The 23,055-nt window shown below is 27.3% G+C and overlaps 2 protein-coding genes across 2 annotated transcripts in view; both read right to left on the bottom strand.

The window, feature by feature from the left end:
- The window catches only part of LOC142331993 (dynein axonemal heavy chain 1-like), a 33,173-nt gene extending 30,327 nt beyond the window's left edge, over window positions 1-2,846 (bottom strand). The window contains exons 1-2 of the mRNA XM_075378045.1: window positions 2,814-2,846; window positions 1,454-1,564 (exon numbers count right to left, since the gene is read on the bottom strand). Of these exons, the coding sequence (XP_075234160.1) occupies window positions 1,454-1,564 (111 nt within the window). The 5' untranslated portion in view covers window positions 2,814-2,846. The remainder of the gene's footprint in view (window positions 1-1,453; window positions 1,565-2,813) is intronic.
- Window positions 2,847-2,881: 35 nt separating this feature from the next.
- LOC142331994 (dynein axonemal heavy chain 1-like) overlaps window positions 2,882-23,055 on the bottom strand; it is a 74,628-nt gene continuing 54,454 nt past the window's right edge. Inside the window, exons 5-7 of the mRNA XM_075378046.1 lie at window positions 17,574-17,799; window positions 14,692-14,887; window positions 2,882-3,069 (exon numbers count right to left, since the gene is read on the bottom strand). Of these exons, the coding sequence (XP_075234161.1) occupies window positions 3,035-3,069; window positions 14,692-14,887; window positions 17,574-17,765 (423 nt within the window). The 5' untranslated portion in view covers window positions 17,766-17,799 and the 3' untranslated portion in view covers window positions 2,882-3,034. The remainder of the gene's footprint in view (window positions 3,070-14,691; window positions 14,888-17,573; window positions 17,800-23,055) is intronic.

The following is a 23,055-nucleotide window of genomic DNA, read 5'->3' as shown; positions in this document are numbered from 1 at the left end:
TATCTAGGTTTGGTAATGATAAACTGATTAGAGAAGTTTATTATGCATAGATAATCTCTTATATATAATAATCAACAGAATTTAGGATTATATAAATAAAATTATGAGGTAGTTTATAGGCAACAAATGAATAAATATTAAAACTGTAGACAATCTTTGTATATAACTATTAATGAAAAAAGTATAAAAAAGAAACAGCTGGTCAGATTTAAAAAAAAACTTCAAATGTTTTTTCTATGAATGAAGATAAATTCATTGGATAAGAAAACTGTTCAATATGTAATATACTGGAAAATAAAAATTTATAAACTTCTTGACTGGAAGTTAATCTAAAAACATTTCTTAAAGAATGAATGTTATCATTTTATTGTAGGTAAAATATGTTGGTCCACTTTATTTTCCAAAATTTAAATAATACATTTTTTTTTTTTAATGTAATTGGAGTGGTTTTTTGTTTTGTCGAAAAAACTGAAGAATATAAAATAATACAACTATTCTTCTGGATATAAATTAAGATAATTCTAAGTATTTGCATTTCTTTAACAACTATGTAATCAGATACTGATCAAGAAATCATATCTAATTTTGATAAAGATCTATTAGAATATTAAATTATCTAATATTGATTTTAGATCTGATAATGAAATAAATCATATGCTAATTGACAGTTTTTTTAATCAGATTACTGTTTATGAAGCATAGTTATACAAACTATCATTCAGAGATCAAACACCAGCCTTTGTGATGGTGTAGCGAAAAATGTTTCACAGCTAAAAAATTGAAAACACTAAATTTAGGAAGAAAGGACTGACTAGAGTTAACTTCAGATATAATGAACAATTAATCTAAAATTCAATTTTAACTTCTTATATTGATTAAAAGATATATAAAAAAAATGGCAAAGGAAGCTGAGGAAAGTTGCCCTCTATTTGGAGGAAATTAACTGCACAAAAAAGTATTTTGAAAAATTTGGAGTTTCATGCACAGATAATCAATATTAATCATTAGGTCTTGCCCTTGACTTTCCTACTTACAAAAATTAAAGACAGTTTGAAAGGAAGGTCATTTTTGAATGACTGGAAAAGACAGTAGCAAGTAGGAAAAAATTACAGTTGGCAAGCATCAAAATTTTCTTTTTGGATGTTAAAAGAGACTATTAAGAAATGATGTGTCAGCTATGTATACTTCAGATGAATTTTTTGAACAGCATGTCAGTCAGATGACTGAAGGTTATTCTGGAGTAAGGGTGTAATCAGTTTTAATTGAGATAAGAATATTAATCATTCATTAACACCTTTACTAAGACTTTTATTGATAATTCAAAAAACATATAAAAATATAAAGCAGAATAAAATTGGAATTTTTTCAAACAAAATAATTTATGTTATGTGTCATTTATTTATGAAATAAAGTAAAGTAATTAACAGAACTACAATAAATAAAAAAAACTTACCTGAAAGAAAACCCAACTGCCCATTTCTATTGCTTCAATGAACATTTTTTCAGCAACTGGTCCTTGGCCTTGCCCAAGTGATATTGATAACATTCTTTTAGTCATTCTCATCTACAAAAAATATTAAATTATAAATAAAATTAATTACATTTACAAGTAAAAAAAACTCTCCACAGCCACACAAGAGACAACATTAATAATGTTCTTATAACTATGTGTGTGTGTGCATGCGCACGCACACACATCTTTAATCACTTTAATCATGCGCGATCACATCTTTAATCACTTGTACAATATGAAATATGCAAACACACAATAAATTAACAAATACAATGCACTTTCAATTATGTACTAAATGTGTGTAAGTAGAAAAAAAAATACCAGTAACAACTGATAATATTAAGATAAGAGTATCAGTCACTGAACATGGCTACGAAGTGATTGAAAGCATTATGACATGAAAGCTACATTTTGAAAAACTATATGATTATTTTGAATACTACAATATTTATTACACTTAGTTCAATTAATCTTAACTGTAGTGGGATAATGTTTTGCTACAATTATTTGCTTCAAAATTTTAATTTTGTTTAAAATATAATATATTATAAACCTTTGCTTGTAATCTATCAACTTATTTTCAACTTTTTTCTCAATATGATATTTTAGAAATTTGTATTTTATATACTACAATAATACTAATAAATATCTGATTAAATATTCACATAATACATAAATCCAAAGGATTCACAGAAATACAATAATCCTACAAAAAAAGTTTAAGACTGGTTTCTACCTTTTTGTAATAGCTTAATCATATCCGACAAGGACTTACATTAAATCCTACTCCTGATAATATGTAACACCAAAACTTTTTTTATGAAGAAAGTGTTATGTGTGAAATTTTATTACTGTAATGAACTTTACAATGATATACACTTTTAATCTGTATCCTAATGCTTTAAATTGCTTTTGCAACCTAAAAATACTCTTATAAAAATATATTTATTTCAAAGAAAATTTGATTTTATATGTCATTAAAGATTTTGTATAATTAATTCTGCCCAAAGACTGTCACGGACAGTAATATAAAAAAATATATTAGATAACTGAATAAAACGGAAGAGTACTTGTATTTATGAAAAAAAAAAAATGTTTCACTTAAAGATTTCTAATGAATAAAAAGGTATGAAAACAGACATTAATGATTAAAAAAAAAGAAACCATTGAAAATATGCAGATAAATATGGCATCAGTATAGATTTATAAAAATTTGGAGTTGAAAAACTGTGGAGAGTATAATAATTATAAAGGTAAAAAAAAGTAGAAAATAAAATCTAAAATGTACATTATTACATACCTTATCAGCAAATTTATATAAATCAGCAGCTGGATCTGTACCAGGAGATAAAACAAAAATTAATGGTACATTAGGTCAAGATTCTTGATACATTGCAATTAAATCTGATGTTTGTGGTTCAATAAATCTAGAACCAAGATGTTTAGTTAGGAAATCTTGCATAGCAATAGTAATTTTATCCGGTCTGAGACATTTTAATACAATAAGAAATTGAAAAGAATCTAATTTCTTATCCCAAGGCTGTGGTAAACGTTTCCTGTTTATAAACATAAAAAAAAAATATTATTGGTTTTTCCTAAATTCTAGTAATAATGATTTGTGATGAAAATACATTTTCCAGCATATATTATTATCTTGTTTCATCTCAATTAAAAACTTCCAATTAATTCAGTTTATAATCATAAAATATTAGAATTCTTTTCTAGTATTCAGAACTTGTATAAAATCTCCTATCATTAGCCATGAAGAGTTTAGAAAAGAATTAAATTAAACTGAGAAGATATCTTTATTGAATGAATATCAGGCAAACTAACTTAAGGTTTTAAAAAAATTTAAAACATTAAAAATATTTTAGTAGTAATAAGAGCATGGTAAGATTTAGATCAATAAACAAATCTTATTTTTATATTTATACATGCAATATTTTCTCAAAAATTTCTTTTATTAATGATCTAAAAACTCTCTAAAATTTTCAAATTAGTTTCTGGGTCAGGGTTGAATATGATAATCGAATTGCATCCCTTACAATCTGACAATTCGATAACAACTGGAAAATCTCAGAAAACCATGTTCAATAACCTATTCCCATAGTTTACCCAATGTTGGGAAACACAGTTTCACTCCATAACGTTGGCATTTATTAATAACTGTTTAACAAATCAATCGATGTGAATTTTTGAATTTTATGCGTTCTCCAAATTGATCACAATAATTAATTTTAATTAATTACTTTGCAAAAATCTCAAATACTACAAAACACTTTGTTATAATTAATTCATTTAGCCAACCCAAGAAAAATTTGATTTTGATGACATCATTTTAATCTGTGGTAAATCAAACACATTTGTTCTTTAAAAAAAGTCTATTTAGATGTCTTTTGTTGTCTTTTAATAAACTGGTATACAAATAAAGAATAGACATGTTTAACATAACAAAGTGAACTGATTATTCATATGAGGAACTAAACTTGTCAGTTAATGTATATAAAAAGTGAATTGTAAAAAGGACTACAGTTCTTTTTGTTGCATTGTATATGATAGGTTATAACTATAAATCATTATAACATACTACAGATAGAGAATAATTGCAAAAAACAAAACCTTAATTTTTTACTGAAATATATTGAATAATTATTTTTTATTTAGCTGAATTAATGATCAATAAATTGCAGTTGTTATTACTTTGTAATGAAATAAGTATACTTTTTATATAACATAGCAGTTTTAAATTAATACAGTAATAAATGCCTACATTTGACAATACAACAATCAAATTAATATGTAGTTATTCTCAAAATAACAAATATTACATAATAAATAGTAAATAAGAAATAATGAATACAAAATGAAAATAATTCTTTTGAAAGACATCACTTTTTTTATAAAAAATTCTCCAGTGGTGTACTTATTAGAAGACATTACACTAGTATTTGTACTAGCTAGTTGGCTTTGTCGAATGATGAATATATACAACTACTTCTAATTATCATAACCCAATGTCACTGCTAAAAAACATGATGCATGTTATCCTTTTATACAATGTTTATTCCTTTTATTTCATGTTTCCTCTTATTCGATTTATAGATTCCCCTTAACAAATAACAAAAAAACTGTTAGATTTTGTTGACTGTTATGCATAATTAAATATTTTCATTAATTACAGATTACAATTGTAACATTTTTAATCATGTAATACCTAGTTTTCTTGTATTATTTGTAGAAACAGATGCATTATTTTATTTCTACCTGAATGGTTGATTTGAAAATTATTTGTAGTAATCTATATAAATGTAAGTAAAATGTCACTCATTTAAAAAATTATTCTTCTGTGTAGTGAATCTTAAAATAGTCATTAGACTAATATAATACAAAAAAAAAAATTGTCTACTATTATGAAAATTGATCTGTATTTACAGAAGTAATTTTGTTTAGTTTTTGCATCATATCTAAGCATGAAAAACAAGTTTCATAGAAAAAATAATTAAATAATAAAAAACTCAGAAAGTAATAAACTTCTGAACTCTCACTAAGTTTGAAATTTTTAATAATGAAATGCAAACATTTAAACAGAGAAATAAAATAATTTTAAATGCATAAATAAAAAAAAACTTAAATGACCTATTAGGCTCTTCAGAATCAAAAATTTCTTTGTAATATTCAACATTATTTTTAAATCTTTCAGAAAAACCTTGAAAGATTTCAAGTATTTCTAATGAAAGAATCTCTCTCCAAGAACGAACAGACAGCCATGTTGGAGCAGGATTTTCGAGTGCCTTAAAAAAAAAAAAAAAAAAAAAAAAAATATTGATAAATATATATAAATAATTATACATATTAAAATTAACTAACTTTTTTAAACAAAAATTTATCTAGAAAAAAATATTACTCATTTGAACAACATTTATTCATAGGGCATAACTAAATAAATAACAAATATTAAAAATGTCATCGATGCTAATAGTTTTAGAAGTAGTAAATAATATTTTTTAAATTTTCTATATCCCAAACTGTTTGGATCATTGGTAATTTATTCACTTTCTAGGGAATAATTCATGAAACTATTCACATTAATTTTGATGTCTACTTATTAATTGTTAAATGTTCTTCACATTATTTATGTTAATATTTTCGTAACAATTAAAAAAAAAGTAATATTAGTCTTAAGTTTATAATCAGTCATGTATAACATTGTTTTATCTGTTTTTAAGATAATTTTGTTTTATATTTATCTATGAATTATAAGCATATAAGTTTTTGTTTTCCAAAATTCCGTCATATTTTCAATGTTATTCCAAAGATTAAGACATGTCCTTTTTATATCCATTTTATGAAAATCAGTTCAGCTCTTCTGAAATTGTACAGGGATACCAACAAATATAACATTCTAACATGTTTATCATCTTTGGAGAATTAATTACTCTACAGCATATCCATTCCCTAGTGGAAAACAACCAAAAAGTAAAAATTCATCGACAGAATAATATTGTTCCCATAAATGAAAATTGTTTGATTCTATTTTAAATAAATGGATGGGAAAATTTTTCAAATGGTTCAGAAATTTATTAAAAATGGCAACACAAGCACATCAATATCCTTCCTAATAAGTCAAATTATTATGTTTAATTATATAAAAACAGTTCTATTGACTGGTTTTGGTGCTTCCGAGCAAAACAGTATGCCTTGATTTTTGTTACAAACGAAATCTATTCAATTATCCCAAGAGAACTTGTCATCTAATAACACCCGAATTCAAGTTTTACTTTGTGGGCAACAAAAATACCAGCGTTATCATTAATGGGAATTCTATCCAACTAATTAGCAATGTTATGTCTACCTAAACGCAATGATTTTATCAGTATTTAGAGTTAGATGGTTACAGTCAATAATTTTTTGAGCTGTTATCATACAATTTTAACCCCCTTTAAATAATTATCTTCAGATATAGATACAGTTGTATTGTACATGAAAAGAGTTACAATGAATGGCTCACTAATAAATAAATATACTAATACATAATACAAAAAGCAAGAGATTGACATTCCCCTGAAGCATTTAAAAAAGTGCCTCTTGAAAGTTAGGACCTAAATTTTACAAGTGCAATTATTTATCAAAAGATGAAATTTCAGCTACTTAGTTTACAGTTTGTAAGGAATGACTTTAACCTATTTTAAGCAGCTTGTCTGATGCCATAGTTACTAAGTCTTTTCATTAGAGAAATGTAATGTAGGAGAGGAATGCTCGATAATTCATATAATCGGTACTGTTGCATTTACGTTATTTACAAAGATATACATAGTTTCTTTAAAAAAGTAAAATACTCATTAGCAGGTGAAATATGGTTTGAACCTCATAAATGTAAAAATTAGCAACTAAAATACAAAGTCTAATCAAACTAGAGAAGTGTAAAAGACCAGATCTATGATAAAAGTAATGATCAGTCATTTACTTATTATCATACCTCTCTTATTCATTAACCAAACATAAGTGTAAGCAACAGAACTAATATAACTATGATATGTTCCAGCAACCAATTATCAGTCAGCTAGTCTAGGGTCACAGGATATATTTTAATAACACAAAATAAATATTGAAGATATTACACCTTTACAGGAGATCCACCTGCCAAAAAGAACATCCATTCCTGAGCGTTAATTCCTCCAGCTTCAAGCATAATACGTACACATAAAAGAAATGCATACTGTAATTTATTCTTTTCAAATAAACTACGACATACATTAGTAAAAAGGCTGAATGTAAAATATTCATTAATAGTCACAATTCTTTCTTCAATTTCATCTAAAAAAAAATTACATAAATTAGTAAAAAATAATTAATAAAACCAAAATTAATAAATACTTATTTAACTGACTTGTTTATAATTAACCTAAACTTTGTTATATTACCATTTCATAACAGAATGCACTCTTTTACTTGACATTACTTGAAAATTTTTGACTTTAAAACTATTTTAGTATAGAATACTAAATACTGTAAGAGGTCATTAATATGTCAAATTTTTTTGTACATTAATTTTTTAGCATTTCAGTCAAAAAAAAAAACTAAGGAGACTGATGTGGGATTGTATGTACTTTTGTCTATTTTGCTTAAAACTTTTAACTGATGCGCATAGGATCATGAAAGTTGGTTTGATGACTTTTGTAAATATAATTACAAAATTTCTGTGATTGCTTCTTAAACAATTTTTATAAAAAATTAAACAAGGAAGTGAAGTAGTTCTTCTTAACTAATAATTACTGTCACTACAAATCATTCATCTCATCCTCTGAAGCATACCTAACCTCCAGGTGGACCTGGAGGTTAGGTATGACCTTAGGTCATACCTAACTTAGGTATGAGGTTAGGTATAACCTCCACCTGGAGGTTTTTTTAACCTCCAGGTGGACCTGGAGGTTAAAAAAAAAAAAATAAATTATTGTATCAAGGTAGCAATTTTAGGGAAAACTATACCAGATAATTTTTAAATAATATCAATAGGTGAAAACAAGCAATTTAAAGAAAAGTTTACTGGGATATTTTTAAAGAAAATTATTAATGAAAATAAAATTTTAAGTCACTTTCCTCAAATAAAAGACCCTCCTTCTACTCAAAAAAAATTAATCTATTTGAAGTTTGGGATTTTAAAGGAGAAATACACGTGTAAGAGGGTCTTTAATTTGAAAGAGGGTTTTCATCCTTTAAATAATGGTCAGCATTTGGCAATTTTTATGAAAAAGTTGGACGAGGGAGTTGGCCTCTTTTGGGCTCCTTACTACAATCTTGAGCCAAGTGCAAAATGGTATAATGATATTTTAAATAATGTTAGTAATAATAAAATTAGTACTATAAAAATATTTTTAAAAATTTTCCATACATCCTACCAACAAAAAAAGACCAGTCTAGATGTTTTCTGGTTAAACATTTTGTCACTAAAACAAAACTATACAAAAGGAAAAGCTAGCAAAGTACTGCATGAAGTTCCTGGCTATGCCAGTCAAGTCATGATTACCAAAATAAGATTTAAGCATCAAAATTTAGGAATTTTGATGCTTAAATCTTCAATTTTGATGTTTAAAATTTTCTTTAAATAAAAAATTTTTGATTTTAGGGGCTTCCTTACTTTGTGGAAAAAGTTTAAGAAAAATCTATTTATAAACAAGTAATTTTTAAAAAAAGTAATTTAAAAAAGAATTATTTTAAAATATTGAAAAAATAAAGTATAACTTTTATGAAATTAATGAAAAATTTGCTTCTTATTTTGAGTCCACAATATAATATAAGTGCTATAGCTATTTTAATTTTAATAACTCTTTATGTGATAGAGAAAAAAAAAATAACAGAATGTATATTTTTTGAGGTGGGAATAGATTTTGAAATATTCTCTAAAAACTTTCATATATGTGCATCAAGCTTAACAGATTTCCTTAATTAAAGTTTTCTCTAAATCTAACATATCCTCCAAGAAAGACTAAAATAAGAAAAAAAAACTTTTCTAAATTTTAAGTCTGGGATCTATAATTTAAAAAATTATTAGACAACTTATTATTAATAAAAATTATTAGATACGACTTGTACAATTTCAGAAAAGAAATGTTGAAAAGTATTTTAAATAAAGGGAGATAGAGCAAAAGAACAAAAAACATTTATTTCAGTTTTAAGAGGTGAGGGTAGATTTTTGAAAAAAATTTTTGATTACACTGCTTAACATAAAATTTGGAGCTGAAAAGTGAGTAGGTGTTCTATATATTATTTGATATGCTGAATCTGAATATATATTCCAAAACAACCCATCACGTAACGCTCTTAAGTTATAATAACCCCATAAATTTATTTGTTCCATCATTTGTGGAACAAACAATATAAATAAATTACTACATCTATACGTTTGCTTATTCACATCTCATTTACATTGTGATGCATGCTGTAGACCACCTATATTTGATACACAACAGTTAAATGATGTTTTTCATATCAAGCCAGATATGTATAGAAATGTCAGTGAGCCAAGTAATTCAATGTAATGAAATTTTTTTCAATATGAGTTCAGCTCTTGGTATAACTTACTGTGTTCTTTAGTTGTGGTAGTGTTCTCTCATACACATGCTTTAAAGATTGTTTCATAAGTGATGCCATAAATTTAGTGAAAAAGTTTTATTACAGAACAATTTTTGGTATTATTTTATTAAACATCAAGATTTGTTAAGTAGTGTGCGCATGCATGTGTGCATGTTGTGTGTGTGTGTTTCATGCTGTGTTTTACTGCACTCCATGGTAAAACAATTTTATGAAGTATTTAAAATAATTATAAATACAGAATGATTCAAAGAAACGGGAAATTTTGAAAGTTGTGTTGGTAGCTGTGGGCGATTGGTACCACTTGATAAGTGGCGCCAGCCTCTCTAACCTAACCTGCCATTTAGTTGTCATGGATCCTTGGAGTCGTGCCCAACATGCATTTGCTATCAAAGCGTTTTACAAAAACAATGACAGTGTGGAGGGAGCGCGTAGAGAATTTTGCCGTCATTTTAATCTGGGACGGCATGACCGTGTTCCATCAGCACATGCAACTAAAAAATGGATATCTAATTTTGAAGAAACTGGTTCGGCAATGAAGGCCGTGAGCGAACCATCCGTACACCACAGAATGTTCAAGCTTTACAAGATGCTGTCACTCGAAGTCCACATCGGTCAATCCGTCGTCTCTCAGCATCACTACAATCGCATAGTTCAAGTGTTCGAAGAATGTTAGTATATGTTATAAATACTTTATGATTATAACATTAGTTATAATCATAAAGTATTTATAAACTAAAACTTAAGTGTTTTTATAATTAAGTTAAGTATTTCTGTAATATTTCAGTTTACTTTCATTCAAATAAACAACAATTTGAATTTTACAATGAATAAAAAAAAACTGGGCTTGTAAAAATTCTCTAAATATTTTTGGTTATATTTGCATAGAATTCACCACGAAGACAACGAAAGCAAGTAACGAGTCTGCTGAAAACTGCTTACAAATATTATTTTGAATGTCCCTTGGGAGATCAAGATAAATCCTGGTCTCCACATGTAGCATACTTCAAGTGCTATGTTAAACTTGAACCACTGTTTAACCACTGCTATGTTTAACCACTGTTTTCAGTGGTTAAAAAGAAAAAAGAGCATTTGTCTTTTGGCATACCTATGATTTGGGGAGAGTGTACTAACCATTATGATGACTGCTATTTTTGCTTAAAAAATGTTACAGGTTTCAATTAAAAAAATAAAAGCAGTATTGCATAGCCAAATGTTCATTCAGCTATGAAACCAGTACTTCATGGTGTTGATTTACTGATACCGATTGCTCCAACTTCTTGGAAAGAAATTTCTGATTCCCAGAAGGCTCAACCAATGAATCTTCAACTTCAATAGATATTAATTACATTCCAGAAGAATCAAATACTAAACCTTACCTCACTTCATTACACAAGCAGAACTGAGAAACCTAATTCGTGACTTGTGTTTGTCATAACAACATGCAAAACTCCTAGGTTCATGTCTTAAAGAATGGAATTTATTGAACAAGGATATTAAAATTTCAGTATTTAGAAGTCGGAATGAAAATTTACTGAAATACTCTAGAAGAGATGGTTTAATTTGTTCCTGCTATGATGTTAGTGGGCTAATATCTGAACTGGACATTGAATATGTTATTCATGATTGACATTTGTTTATAGACTCATCAAAAAGAAGCTTAAAGTCTGTGTTGTTGCATAACTCAAATAAATTTTCTTCTATACTAGTAGCACATGCTGTTGGAATGAAAGAAACATTATGAAAGTATATCAAACATTTTGAAAGCTATTAAGTATGATGAACACTCATGGTGAATCATTGCTGACCTGAAAACAAAAGGGTTTCTTCACAGCCTTCAGAGTGGCTTTACAAAATATATGTGTTTCTTGTGTTTGTGGGATAGTTGGGCTACAGATAAACACTACGCAGTTAAAGACTGACCAACAAGAAATCAGTTTACCCCAGTAAAGGAAAATGTTGTAAATATTTCCCTTGTCAAAGCAGATCATATTATTCTACACATAAAACTAGGCCTGATGAAGAATTTTGTTAACATTAATAGATAAACATGGAGATGAATTTAAATATTTAGCTGAAATTGTTTTCACAATTAAGTGAAGCCAAATTAAAAGAGGGAATATTCATTGGGCCACAAATAAGAAAATTAATTCATGAAAATATATTTCACAGCAAACTGAATCCTAAAGAACTAGCAGCATGGAAGTCATTCAAAGATGTCAACGGTTTACTTGGAAACAAAAGAGCTGAAAACCATGATTGGCTAATAAATGAACTCTTTGTGAACTACAAAAATTTAGTCTCCAGAATGTCATTGAAAATTCATTTTGTACATTCTCATTCAGACTTTTCGTTTTAAACTCGGGTGACATCAGTGATGAACAAGGAGAAAGGTTCCATCAAGATATATTGCAGACGGAACAACGTTATGATGTGATGAATCTATGATGAGTGAGTACTGCTGGATGATAAAAAGAGAAGAATTCACTGAACACAAAAGGAAAATAAGAAAAAATATATTAAGATAAATGTAAACATCTACAAAAAATAAAGGTAGGAATTTTAATAGGAATTATTATTATTATTTTTGTATTCTATTATTTAAGAAGTTTCTCAATATTTTAAAGTTCATAACTAAAAATCTGATGGTGATGAAAAACTGATTTCATTTTAAGATTCAGCATAAAAAATACACTCTAATTCACCTACTTTTATCTCAGTTCCAAATTTTTTTAGATAGATTTCATAAGAGAGCTATGAATTGTAATGGGTACCATGATTTGACTTACGGAAAATTTTGACATATTTTTGCATTTCACATTTCCCAGACCCCAAAACCATCGTCAGTTCTAAAGTTATTTAAGTTTATTAAGCTATTATTTAAGTTAATTATATAAAATATAATGACCCCAAAATCTCGGTCGAGTTGGTTAATGGGCAAAATCGAACCATGGAGGTAGAAATGGGGGGCTTTTTCGAAAAAACAAAATATCACTATAACTTTCTTATTAGATAACAAATCAAATTCTTTTAAAGTTCCTACTATTCTTTGGATAAGGGCCTAAAACTTATCTAAGTAAAGCTTTTTTATATCACCAACCATTGGCCCAGGGGATGGAAAAATGGGATTTCAAAGACAAAAAATCATAGCTCCCTTAATAGGCACAGTTTGAATTGGTTTAAAGTGGTCATTAGTCCTCTAACATTACCTAAAACTTTTGTCTGAAACAATTTTTGATATGACCACCCCTTACAGCAAAGGATGACCAAAATGTTGTTGGAATTGTAAGAAGATGGAGCTTGTTATATGCTAAACATGTGAAACTTTTTTTCTTATGCAACCATTGTCTTATTGAGTAAATTTGAAGTTTTTCTTACCTCTAAGGTGGAAATCTTTTTTATCCCCTACTTAGCGCTGGTGAAATCTATTTCCACCTTCCGGCATGCCGAAATGTATTTTTTTTTTATCTGGGTATTTATATATAAATATATAAATACACAGATATTTTATATATGCATTGTAGGCAACAAATTTACTTTATTAAATTTTCTCCAAAAATGTCTCAAAGAAAATTGAAATTGCTTTTTTCATGATATCCCCACTGAACGAATTTTGAAAAAAAATTTATTTTAAAGAAATATTTGAGGAAGATCGGTTTGGTCAATTAAGAGATATAAGGCCAAAAAAAAATGCGATACACATATGTATGTATGTATGCAAGTTTATACAGATATATGGTTTTTAGTGTAGATGAGTTCATCTAAATTTTAGAGTCTAATAGACCCTAAAATTTAAAGATTTGCAACAACCTGACACCCCATTTTTGACATGATTACCACTTTCCTCTTTAATATAGCTGTTCTAGCTACATTTACCGGGAAAGTAAAATAGTAGGAAGTCAGAGGGAACACAGTTCTCCTCTGGGTTTAGGGAGTTAGGAATTTTTTTTATGATGGTCAGTGCTAGTCAACTTTTCTGAATATATATGACATATTTTGCAATTTTAGTTTTCCCAAATAACAATCTTCATTATTGTTAAACACAACAAGAAACAAATGTTGAATAATAAGAAAGTGAGTTTTCTTCAACACACCATTAAGATTCCAAGGTCAAAAGAGAGATACTCTACCCTGACCTCAGGGTCAGGGATAAAATTGAGGGATAACTGATTATTTCATAATTATAATCTTTATTTTTCAAATGCATAGTAATACTAGAATGTTATTAATAAATATTATTTAACAGAATATTACATTAATAATCAATACAAAAATTCAAACAAAGTAGACATTCAATGTGAAAACATAGTCAGAAATACATATTAAGATAAAAAAAAAGATAAAAAAATAAAAAGTAAACTCAATGTCAATTCAGTACTATAGCTATAAGAAACTAGTCCTGAAAATTATAGATGGCTGAAATTCTATGATAAAGCTAAGTAAAAGTTAGATTTTATTATTTAGAATAAATTTTAAAACTTTTGGGCCCACAGAAATAATTTTTTTAAAGTGCAATTAGGTTTTGGTAAACACAATATATTCCTATATGTCTCCAGCATTATAATACAAAATATTAATTAGAGAAGTTTTGTTACAAATCTTCTTAAAAAACAGATCCAAATCTTGTATACATAAGTGCGTTGAATTGAATATTTTTTCAATTTAAAAATAATTGGTACAAGTGCTTTATAACAAGCAAATAACACCAGTTTAATAAATTTCGTGTCTAATATGATAATATCCTGCATTGAATTATTAAGTTTTGTCCCAAAATATACTGCATAATATAGTTTATAATAAACCTATAGCAACAATTTAGAAATTCCAAATCTGTAAAAATAAAGCCAAAAACTATCAAAGCTGCCAACTTCAAATTATTAAAAATTTCAAGGTTTATTTTATAAACCACTCTTATTAAAATGATATAATGGGAATATAATTACTCTCCAGACAGCAAACAATGGATAAAAATATATTTAAAAACAAGATACTACAAGTACTACATGAATATTTATAAATAAAATTAGAAACAGACCTCAAGGGATATTTTATATATAAAATTAAACTAAAATAAAAATAAAATAGTTCACCAGATTTTTCAGTATTGATCATGCTATTAATAAATATTCCAATAAACCATTCTAATGAATATTGGTACATTGGTTCGATTAATGCAAGATCAGCTAAACAAAAAAACAATATTTGTGCACGTTTGGCCACTGGTATATATAAACAACGGGTTGCTTCGATACTTGCTTCAGTTGTATCAGCTTCCTGTACTTTAATCTGTAACATTGATAAAAATAAAAACTTTTAATTAGTTAAATTAAACAAATTAATTAAGAAGAAAGTATGACGATGAAATAATTTGACATAATTTAATAAATAAATTTATTTATTTATTTAAATAAATAAAATAAAATATATGATTTAATAATTAATCTGATATAATTTAATTGTACAAGGGTTATTTTTTTTCAAGGTTCAATCAGTCATGAAATTAAAACCACAGTAAAAGGAAAAAATTTTTTATTTGTAACAAGTACTTACATAGTTACGCTATTTCTCTACATAGTCGCCACTCCGATTTAGACATTTGTCATAGCGTGGTACCGACTTTCCAATACTCTCGTCATAGAACGGAGTGTTTTCAGCCATGTTTCTACGCTGGTCTGCAGCTCGATGTCTGTGCCAAAATGTTGTCCTCTTAGCAATTGTTTCATGTAAGTAAAGAGGTGAAAATCAGATGGAGCCACGTCCGGGCTGTATGGTGGGTGATCAAACACTTCCCAATGAAAATGCTGCAGGAGCTTCTTTGTTACAGCTGCAGTGTGCGGCCGAGCATTGTCATGGAGAAAGACAATGCCTGATGACAACATTCCTCTCCGCTAATTTTGAATTGCCCTTTGTAGACGTTGAAGAGTCACGCAGTATGAGCCTGCAGTGATGGTCGTGCCACGTTCCATGAATTCCACTAAGAGAACTCCATTCCGGTCCCAGAACACAGTAGCCATACGCTTTCTGTTGGAGAAGGTTCACTTGAACTTCTTTGGTTTGCTGGGAGAATGAGAATGCATCCACTGTTTGGATTGTTCTTTTGTTTCTTCAGTTTCAAAATGGACCCATGTCTCGTCCCCTGTGACAATTTTGTTCAAAAAAGTTTCTTCATTGTGGTAGCGATGGAGAAACGTTAGGGAGGCCATTCTCGTTGTTTTGTGATGGTCTGACAGCATCTTGGGAACCATCTCTTACACAGTTGCGGTACTGAAGTCTCTCACTCACAATGGTGTAGAGAGCTGACCTTGAAATTTCAGGAAACAAATTATTCAATACAGAAACTGTGAATAGTGGTATAGAAACAATTTTTTTTATAGAAACACATTCACAAAAATCAGAAGATTGTGGAGAAAATTGGGGGAATAAACATTTCTAAGGTTCAATGAAGCATTGTTTTGCAGGGTTCCAGTGTCACCGTGCTATATATAAGCTGGGATCTGGGATGAAATGATGAGATGCAACCACTTCACCACGGACAAGCAATTAATTTTCCAATTTAATCAAAATGCAACTTTTTTTTATGGTTAATTCATTATATACACATGAAGCTTGTGCATGGGAACGTGAAATGGAAATTTTGCAGCATATGAAAATGCCAAGCCTGACCAGGATATATTTAATTTTGGTTACCTACAAATAATTTTTGTCACTATCATTATATAAAATGTTTGAATCTCTTAATAAACAGAATATCTTTCCATTTTTAAAAAGTAACTTATAATGTGTCTCATTTTCTAAACACATAGAGGTCTGATTTGGAAAGATCAGTTTGCATTTATTCTCACATTTTTTCTTCAACATTATCGCAAATGTGTTGTTAATGGGAATCAATAATGTCTACAATATTGTTTATGTTGGGAATTTGGTAGTTAGAATTAACTACCACCAAATGTGGGAATCAATTATTTTATATTACCAATTTATGTGGGAATCTGGTGCAGTTAATTTGGTGGGAAGTTATTCCTGAAGTGCACCTTCCTCCTATTTAGAAAGTGTCATGTATTAAATTACATTATTTTAAAAAGAAAACAAAGTTTATCATGATGAACAATGAATAAAAGAAATTTACTTAATTATTAATAGCGGTCCGCTTGTTTTTATTCCTAACTAAGCTGAATAAAATTAATTGCTTCTAAAAGTTATATATTGTACCTCTTTCTGAATATGACTTATTAGATGATAACAGTTTATTTAATAGTATGGTGACACTGGAATCCTGCAAAACAATGCTTCATTGAACTTTAGAGATGTTTGTTCCCCCAATTTTCTCCATAGTCTTCTGATTTTTGTGAATGTGTTTTGTTCTATGGGTTTACAAAATTATATCAATGGATCATTTAAAATATTAGAACCCAGTGTTTTCAAATGTAGTGGTAAAATATGCCTACCATAAATTGAAATAAGTGACTTATCCCTAAGAAATACTAATTTCTGTGTGATCTACTATTAAGTAACATCTCCATTGAACATCTCCTGGTATAAAAACATTTACCTGACATTATTCTGCTTCATTCCTTCTTTGGCTTTCACAAAAAAACTTTTGCCATCAAGAGGATTGTTGCTGAAACATCAATATGCATTTTCTCCTATGCAGTTCTTCAAACAACAGTATATATGCTTATCTCTAGTTGTTTGCACCATTTAATTAATGTCATGTCTTGGCTCCAATTATAAATGAAGCAAAATATCTATGTAAAGAAATAAATTAATTCTACACCAATTATTAATTGTATGTTTTCTTTTGTATGGAAAGATAATAGTTTTTATAACTAAAAACTATTATTATTATTATTATTAAAACTATTATTATTTCAAAATAATACATAACAAAATATCTATTCTAGAAAAGACTTATAAAACTATGGTCAACATATTAAGAAAATGCAGATTAAATATTATTATATTATCTATTTACCTTAATCTCTTCACTTTTTACTTTTGAAGCTTCTAATCTGATAATATGATCGATATCATCTACTGGTGATCCTGTGGAAGTAATTAATCTATGTAAGATCCTATCTTCAATTTCTTTTAATTCAAATTTCATTTGGGCACTACTGATAACAATTGCTGAGCGTTCTTCTTCTAAATCAGGTCTTACTTGCATTACAACCAATGATAACAATTGATCTTGTAAACCACTGTTGAGGAAAAAAATAAATAAAAATAATACGTTTTTAAGATAATGTAACCAAAAAAATCTTTGTTGAATCATTTCTAATTCAATAATTGATCTTGATAGATGTAGGCCATTTTTCCTGAGACAGTAATGATAACTGAATCCCAACAGTCAAACTGGTATGATAACGTAAGTATTCAAATCCAAATAAAAGTAACAATACCATGAGTTAGATCTAACTCTAGTTCTTGATTTCAAGAATCACTAGTTAACCAATGCTTAACCAGGTATTTAATATCAGAGTATTTAATATATATCTGTTAATTTGTTATGGCAACTAACATGGTAAGAAACACATATTTTGACCATGCTTTCTGACTTTTCTTTGCAGTACAAGATTATTTACCCATGACTTTATGTCAGTTTTGTAGACCTTGATTAGAATACACCACTAACCTTCAGATCCACTGGTAAAAAAAAAAGAAAGAAAGTAAGACCTGATATATATTTCATTGGATTCTTACATCTACACTGTACCTTTTAGTAAGCCACTAATTTTATAACATTGATCAATCATTAATGAATTACATACAATACAGTTGCTTTCAAAATTAATATTAGATTGTTTTTTTAAGCAATTATTTTTAATTCAAATTATAATATTTTCAAAAAATCTGAGAAATTAAAATATACATATACTAAGTTGTTTTACATTTTGTATTCTATTTTTGCTCTTAGACTAATACATTGATTTTAGCAGTATTTAAGAAATAGAAAAAGTAATGTCATCTTCTAGTTAATGAAAATAAAAAACTAACTTGCATAAACCAATTTGGTACATAAAATTTTTATAAATAAAATAGATAAAGAAAAAAATATAATAGTAATATTATTTATAGAATTAATTTGTTCTTTACATAACTTGTTTTTTCCTTCCATGTAAGAATTTTTGCAGAGATCTCTGCTTCATCAGAGTATTTTATGTAGAATAAATTAAATTAACAAACATAATCTAAAATTTAAAAATATGGAGAATGTACCACCACATCAGTTGCTGATATAAAATGAACTTATTGGAACAGAATAATTCGTTTTATATTTATATATATTTTTTCTATCGTTGTGGCTAATTCCCTTGTTGTGCAGGAATATTATAATAAATTTGAATAACAGAAATTATTTATTTTATATAATTATATACAATGGTCTATATATGTTTTTCTTATATTACATTATGTGATATATATATATATTTTTTTTTTCACATAAAAAAGTATTATATAAAATACTTTGCTATATTATATATATTTCACATATAAATGTGTGTGTGTGTGTGTGTGTGTACGCGCGCGTTATAAATTATATTAGTATAGAGCTAGTAAATTTAGCTAATTAATTTAATTAATTAGATATTTGCCTTTTTTCTGAGAGAAATGTTAATTTACTGTATGCCATTTAATTTACTGATCAGGTTAGTGTATTACTTACTCATTTTAATTTATCTAATCTGTTTAATTTATTGTTATTTTTATATTTAATTGTAATTGGTTATCAATTTACTGATTCTGGCAAACAATCTGGAAATGTCATGTCTATATTGTTAAAGTTTAAGTGTTTTAATTTATATATTTGCATTTGGTAAAGATTGTAATATTCTAGTTTATTTTACATCAGTGATTGAATAGGAAAACATAAATATAATTAATGAAGCGTTTAATTTAATTTCATATCAAGAGCTGGATCTAATTCTTCTAAAACATTTTCAATTAATACTTCTTTACCAAATCGTACAGCTGACTCAATAGTTCTCATCAGATCACGATCACTTAGTTTACAAATAGTCAGATTGCTTGACTTAGCCTAATATAAAGAGATTAGCAGTAGTAAATGCACAATTACTTATAGTTTTATGAAAAATAAACCTTCTTCAAATGAGATCTTAAAAAAAAATTAGAATGGCAGAAGGACAATTTATAAAATTATTAAAGTAAACTGTTTCAAACAACAGAAAATTAAACAAAAGAACCTACTGAGTTAAAAATAATTCAAATAAACTTTTTGGTCCAATTCCATTTGAATTTTGGGCCAAATTCAAATAAAATAGTTTTAAAAAAATAATAAAATTGACTCTGCATTCAGATCAATGACAAAAATATTATGAATCACAAATTAATTTTTCAACATGATTCCTCCTTTGGAGATATGTACAAGGTCACTCTTTTATTATTTATACCATAAATAAAATCCCCTGAAAATGTGTATATAAATATATGGTACAATATAATAAGTATTTTTTTTTTAATATCCCTACTGTAATAGACACAAACTGATAGCTCTGATTTAAAGCAAGTCCAGGTTTCAAATCATTGATTATTAAAATGTTAAATTTTATCCAAAAAAATTACAATGAAATTTTAAACAGTTTGCCAAGAGTCTTGAAATTATCATTTCTTCCACTCAAAAAATAAAAATTTCTGTAAAACAAAATAAAACTGTTTTTAACAAAATGATATTGATATCAAAAATAGTAAGACACTACTTTTCTATTATCAGAATCTGTTATAAATTTAGAATTTTGTTTAAAAAAAATACATGTTATGAAATAGACAATCGGTGTACAATAATAAATAATAAACAAATAGATAATATAAATAGATAAAAAACAATATTTGAGCATTCCATTTAATAATCAAAAAATATAAAAATTTGTTACAAAACTCTTACCAGCTCGATTGCACTTATTAAACAATGAAATTGGGCCAGTAAGAGTTCCTGACTTTCTCTATACAGGAACTGAAAGATTTCATCCAGGCAGAAATTCATGCAATTCCAGTGGATCTGCTGAGAAAATTCATGGACGATATCAGACAATGTACAGAGATGTGCTTTATTGCAAATAATCACTTGCATGATGTTATCTTCAAAATGTGAGTGAAAAAAATAAATGCTTGGCCTTGTTCTTTATAATGGTGTACCTAGTTAGTATTTCATCTGCAATTAAAGTGTTCATTTTCAAGTTTTAAATCGTCTAATTGTTTCTGCTGCACTAGTACAATTAAAATTAATAAATTTACCTAAATCGTAATTCTACATGAATATATTCTTCGTAATGATCAATGGCAGAGATCATATAAGATTGTAATTAGTGTTTTATGTCTCGTACAGTATAACAATTCACTTTGTTAAGTATACAAAGTTCATAATATAATGCTACTATTACTGTAGATTGTACAGTATGAATAAAACTAATGAAAATATAACACGATAACGAAAACAAACATTTAGATTTTTCATAAGTTTTACTTAAATTTGTCTAAATAATTATAAATTGAAGTCTAATTATTGTAACTGAAATACTACTAGTTGGAATATACTTACATGGAATATTTTTGCTTTAAAAAAAAAGAAGTATTTTTGAGAATTGTTACTGTTTTCAGAAGCGATTGACACTTTATGTCTGCTTGTAAAAAATGAGAAAATCTAAAAATCTGATTTTTTTCCTTTAGATAAAAAAGTAGTACCCGAGTTAATTTTAAAAGCCAATAAAATACAGTTATTTACTGAAGATAAAAATTGAAAATGTTAAATTTAAAATATCAGCTGGTTTGATAAAGCTGAGTTTTAAAAGATTCACATAATTCCACCATAGATAGTTTGAGAATAAATAACGTAAAAATCTAAAACATGTTTCTGCAAAAAAAAAAAATAATTATAAGATGATAATAATCGTACCAAAAAATTAGAGATCCAGAATTAATATTTATATTTCTAAGATTACTAAAGGCATATGATTCAATAGAAGCTCTGGTTAAAATATTGAAAGAAACTTGTGCAAACAAAATCAAGCTATAAATTTAATATAATGGATTCGAATAATAAAAGTAGATGCAAATCATGAAAATTTCAGAAGAATCAATCAAAAAAGTCGAAAACGCTTAGGTAAAATCATCACTTTATATATATTAGAAAAAAAAAAGAAATAATCTCCAGAACACAAAAAATGAAAAGTGGCTTTCATCTTAAAGAAACATAAAATAAAAAATTCCTATAAAAAACAAAAACACTAAAACCATGGTTTTCCAGAAATTTTGTATAGCACAGAAGGCATACAAAACTTCTAGGAAAATCTAGTAATTGTCCAAAAAATTATTTTAAGAAAACTCTACTGCGAAAACTCAAAGATATTGAGATGATATTTATAAATTAAACAAATTTTGAAAAGTCATGGAATTAGAAAAAGAACTCAAATTTTCCGGTCACTTGAATGGAATGGATGAAACTAAATTAATAAAACAAATATGTAACTTTTTTTTGAAAAAAGGAAAATCAAATAAGCAAGTTCTCAATGAGGATCGATTGAAATTCTCGACTGAAGAACTCGAATTATTAAATATTTCCAAAGAAATAATTTTTGATGAATTCTTTCAGAAAATTAGTGGATTGAATCTATATTTCCAAAGAAACAGAAAATGAAACACGGTGACTGGACCAAAGAAAGGAGAGAAAAGTTTAGGAAAAATGAAACAATTTGGAAAAGAAAGAACTGTGGACTATGCATGGTGATCCTTTTAAGGTCTAATCGCAAACAAAACAAAACAAAATAAAAATAACAGGATATGTTATAACGTTTGAAATGTAGTCTAGCTTATCAAACAAAACTGAATCAATCTGTTATAACATTCTTTGCTATTGATTCTGCACATTATTTTATTTATTAGTTCACATCTTTTTGCATTGACAATTGGATTCACACATTTATACACTGAACTTTCCTAACTGAACGCTGTAATCACCAAATTTATCAGGAACATCAAAATAAACGATCTCTGACAGATTCACTTTATAATTTCATCCGGCTTAAGAAGCCAAATTAAAATAACTTGATCAAAAAATCAAAAATTTTTCTCATCTAAGACTAACTTTTTTAAAACTATAAAATTTTTTTTCAAAAACAACAAAAGTAGCTTCTTCAAGACCAACAATATAATACATTTATCTAAAAAAGTGTCTTCATGAAAATAATTTAGTTTAAAAACATTTCATTACAACGAATAAACATTGAAAAGTATTTTTTTTTTAAATAATGATTGCCTTTACATAGTCATTTGCCGTTACTTTGGCTTAAGTTAATGTGTATTAACTTAAGCCAAAGTAACAGAACCACACACGAACTTACCCATTCATGTTCCATTTACTTGAGCTGGTTTACATAATACTATGATAGTAGTTTACGATAAAAACATCATGAAGTGTTATTTATAAATATTATATTCACTAA

Source organism: Lycorma delicatula, chromosome 11 (genome assembly GCF_047948215.1).
Source record: "Lycorma delicatula isolate Av1 chromosome 11, ASM4794821v1, whole genome shotgun sequence".
In the NCBI taxonomy this organism is placed as follows: Eukaryota; Metazoa; Arthropoda; class Insecta; order Hemiptera; family Fulgoridae; genus Lycorma; species Lycorma delicatula.
The sequence above is the reverse complement of the archived record's forward strand: the minus strand, read 5'-3'. Positions and strand labels throughout refer to the sequence as shown.